The sequence below is a fragment of the Limulus polyphemus genome, unplaced genomic scaffold (genome assembly GCF_000517525.1).
Source record: "Limulus polyphemus unplaced genomic scaffold, Limulus_polyphemus-2.1.2 Scaffold1135, whole genome shotgun sequence".
Lineage (NCBI taxonomy): Eukaryota > Metazoa > Arthropoda > Merostomata > Xiphosura > Limulidae > Limulus > Limulus polyphemus.
Genome location: NW_013666745.1, coordinates 1,747 through 6,003, shown reverse-complemented (window position 1 = coordinate 6,003; position 4,257 = coordinate 1,747). Strand labels below are relative to the sequence as shown.

Below are 4,257 nucleotides of genomic sequence, written 5' to 3'. Positions count from 1 at the left end.
CCTAGTGCAGGTTCCATAGAGGTCGACAGACCTCTTTCTACTAAAGGAAAATGTTGTGGTTACAGACAAAAGGGTTCTTCACCCATTTCTCCTCCACCTAAATGAAAATGGCCACTTTGATACAGTGGAAGTGTTGAGGTTTCCATTCTAATTTGGATGACATTAAGGCTTTGGTTGATTTCTATCATCCCATGTGTCTCTCCTTACATTCTGAAACCTGCTGATACTGTCACCTTTTGGCAGTTTTCTTTATAATGGAATGACAGGTTGTGTGATGGATGAGTTCATGGATGTGTGGCACTGTTGGTTGACCAGCACATACCCACCTTGTCTGTGCCACTTGATACACCGTTGGAGGCTGTAGCTGTCCATATCTCTGTGGGTTGTACCATCATTGTTTGCTCTCTCTACCTGTCTCCATGAGAGACTTAGGATCAATTGGAGCTTAATACTCTTTTAGAACAGTTGCCATCTTGGGAGACTTTAATGGACACAATCCAATTTTGGGTGGTGCTGCTATTGATGAGAGGGGTCATTTTGCAGAGTGTATGCTCTCGGTTCACAACCTTTCTCTTTTCAGTACTAGTTCTTTTACCTATTTTCATGCACCTAATCAGTCTTTCACAGCTGTTGATTTATCTATCTGTTCCCATTCACTTTTTTCATATTTCTTGGAGGGTTGGTGAACCATGTGGCAGTGATCATTTCCAATCGTTTCAAGGGTGATTGGCCATGGTTGATGCCACCTGACCTGAGTGCCATGGTGGAAGTTGGACCATGCTAACTGACTCTCCTTCACCACTCTCTCTGAACTAGATCCTACTGTTGTTAGTGTTCCATCTATTAACGACTGTGTGTAGGCAGTAACCAATTGTATAATTCAAGTAGCTGTTTGTTCTATTCCTAAAACCTGGACACATTTTCCACAGTATTTTTGTCCATGATGGTCTCTTGCCTACCAGCAAGCACGGGAGGCTCAGAAACAAGTCTGGGATACCTTTTGCAGGTTTCCTACTTTTCCAATCACATTGCTTCCCAGTGGGCCTGTGTCCCTGCTCAGCAAGTCAGACATCAAGGCCAGAAGAAATCTTGGATTAAGTTCACCATCAACATCTTTTCTACCACCAGTTCCAAAGTCGTCTGGGATGAGATTTGGAAAGTCAATGAAATGTATACTTCCATCTTGCTCTCCAATGATCTGGAAGTTGCTGATGTACAAAGTATTGCCAATACTCTCAGGGAGAGTTTTACATATCTTTCCAGTGCTTCTGTCTTTTCTCCCCCCTTTTTGGTCATCAAGTCTCGGGCTGAGCAATCGTCCCTTTCCTTTCGAGCTGATCGTCTCTGTGATTATAATCGCCCAATTACACTGGTAGAAGTTCAGCTTCCTCTTCATCAATCTGGCAATACATCAGTCAGACCTGATGATGTTCACTATGAGGTGCTGCGCTATCTCTTTGCTACCTTTTTTGCTGTTCTTCTGGTTGTTTTTAACCAGATCTGGCAAAAGAATGTTTTTCCAGTTGCTTGGTGCAAGGCTATTGTTCTTACTTTCTCCAAGCCTAGGAAGGATCCCAAGATTCCTTCTAATTATTGTCCAATTGCTTTGACTAGCTGTCTCTGTAAGGGTAAAAAGTTACAAATAAAAATGGGTAAATGGCCATAAAACCCATATGAATGGAGGTCCCACAAAATGCCAAACCCCTATGTAGTTTCAAGCCTTCTCAAGATCAAAGAAAATAGAAACAAGATGCTCTTTCTTGAGAAAGGCTTTCCCGATCAAGGTTTCGGGATGAATTAGGTGATCCACGGTGGAGCACTGTCAACAAAAACCACATTAGGTTGGAGAGAGGAGATTGTTTTATTCAAGGAACCAAACAAGACATGCATTAACCATCCTTTTTAAAAATGAGAGGCAATTCCAAGTCTGTGTGGGTTTGACCCTTTCCCGCTGTTTTACACAGGAACTTGAAGTCCCTCAAGGTTGTGTCTTCAGTGTCACCCTTTTCAGTATCAAGATCAATGTTATCACTAAACAACTTCCTCCTACTGTTGCGAACGGCCTCTATGTTGATGACAGTCCACATTTCTTGTCAATCATCGGACATCAAGTACATGTATAGCTAAAACTGTCGTTCAGTATCAAGAAATCCAGGTTTAGATAAAGCTAACGTTTAGTATCAAGAAATACTTATATAGAAACAGCTGTCTTTCAGTATCAAAAAGTACATGTATAGATAAAGCTAACTTTCAGTATCAAGAAACAGTTGTATAGATAAAGCTGTCTTTCAGTATCAAGAAGTACATGTATAGTTGAAGCTAACTTTCAGTATCAAGAAATACTTGTATAGATGCAGCTGTCTTTCAGTATCAAGAAGTACATGTATAGTTAAATCTGTCATTCAGTATCAGTAAGTAGCTCTATACATATATTTTTGATATTGGTTAGATTATATTACTTTTCAGTGCCCTGTCCTGCAGTACCAAAAAATAATTTTTATTTCAAACTCATAATATTTATTATTAAGTGTCAAGGTAAAGTTTTGATTTAGGAACATTTGTCTTATGATATAATTATCTCTTGATAAAAATTGTATATCTTTTGAATAGATGTATTATTAGTTCAGAATATATGAACATGTTTATCCTCTTTTTTTTTTATCTCAAAAAAATTTTGTTTTTTCCCAATAGAACTAGTCTTCAGTATGGAATAAATTGCTTAAAACGATTGAATTATGATAGAGAATTGCTAGAAGAAAGAAGAAGGAATAGTGAGCATGAAATAAAAGGCATCTCAGGTATTTTTATGAATGTATATATCTGAAAACTTAATGTTATAAAAATATTATTATATTATCTTTCCAAAAGTAACACTTAACTTATTCTGAAAAAGTATAATTATATTAAGAATAACATTTATTGGTTGTAGCAAAGGTGTTTTACAACCTTGCAAAAAATGCTTAGCTGCCAAAGAAATTATTAAATTAAAATACAGCAAAATTATTTTTGGTTTTACATCAAAATGAATAATATATATTATTCATATTTTGTAAAAAAAGTGAATAGAATTTATTAATATTAAAACATTACAATTCCAGATACTTGTGTAAATATAAATAATTAAAACACCTAAATGATCATTGTTTTTTCAATACACAATTGTAAAACTATTCTGAAACTGTCAGTGGTCTCAAAACATGTAACGTCTGTTTTTAGATACTTAAACAATGTTGACTATTTTAGTTTTAATTACTTAGAATTTATTAATATTAAAACATTACAATTCCAGATATTTGTGTAAATATAAATAATTAAAACACCTAAATGATCATTGTTTTTTCAATACACAATTGTAAAACTATTCTGAAACTGTCAGTGGTCTCAAAACATGTAACGTCTGTTTTTAGATACTTAAACAATGTTGACTATTTTAGTTTTAATTGCTTAGAATTTATTAAGCTATAAAATTAAGTTTCTCATTATAATGTCTATTCTTCTAGATGTCATGGTTTGGGCTAATGAACGGGTAATAAAATGGATCAACTCTATAGGCCTCAAAGAATATTCTAATAATCTTCTAGAATCTGGAGTACATGGAACACTTATAGCATTAGATGAAAGTTTTGACCACAATGCTATGGCATTAGCTCTTCAAATTCCTACTCCTAATACTCAAGTAAGTATGTTACATTTCTTCTCCCTTGCTTTAATCCTTTAACCACAGGTACACTTTTTAAGTTCCTTTATGCTCATGTCACAAAAAAGTGTTACTGAGTTACGTTCAAAATTTCATTAAAACACTTGTCTATCAATGTATTTTAATGAAATTAGCATTATCAAATACATTATAATTGAAAGTTTTATATTATCAAAGTTATTATTCCTTTATTTTGAAAGAAACGTCTGAAATAAACAATAAAATATTCAGTTTTATTGTCATGTGATGAATGGGCAGTTAAGATAGCTTTGGTTGCTTATATTTTTTATTTAACTTAGACTCAGCACATTTACGACAGTCTAGACGAACTTCTACATGTACAAGGTTAAATTCTAACCATAAGTTTCATCTTACAATAGCTGACATTCCAAGATGAAAATTACATCATTCTCCCTCTCCGATAGAAGCCATGCTCACATTCCAAAGTAATCTGTCGCTTAGCAACAGTCTTTTCTAGAATTGAATGGCATGCTTATAAGCAATATAAAGAGCAGATTTCTCAGTCTAATCTCTCAAGCTTACCAAGAAATGTAAGCAAT

At 34.7% G+C, this 4,257-nt stretch overlaps 1 protein-coding gene across 1 annotated transcript in view; it reads left to right on the top strand.

Moving 5' to 3' along the window:
* Positions 1–3,676, top strand: part of LOC106462292 (liprin-alpha-1-like) — a gene marked incomplete at its 3' end in the record, with an annotated part of 50,889 nt that extends 47,213 nt beyond the window's left edge. The window contains exons 21-22 of the mRNA XM_022389496.1: positions 2,692–2,798; positions 3,501–3,676. Of these exons, the coding sequence (XP_022245204.1) occupies positions 2,692–2,798; positions 3,501–3,676 (283 nt within the window). The remainder of the gene's footprint in view (positions 1–2,691; positions 2,799–3,500) is intronic.
* Positions 3,677–4,257: the final 581 nt, after the last annotated feature.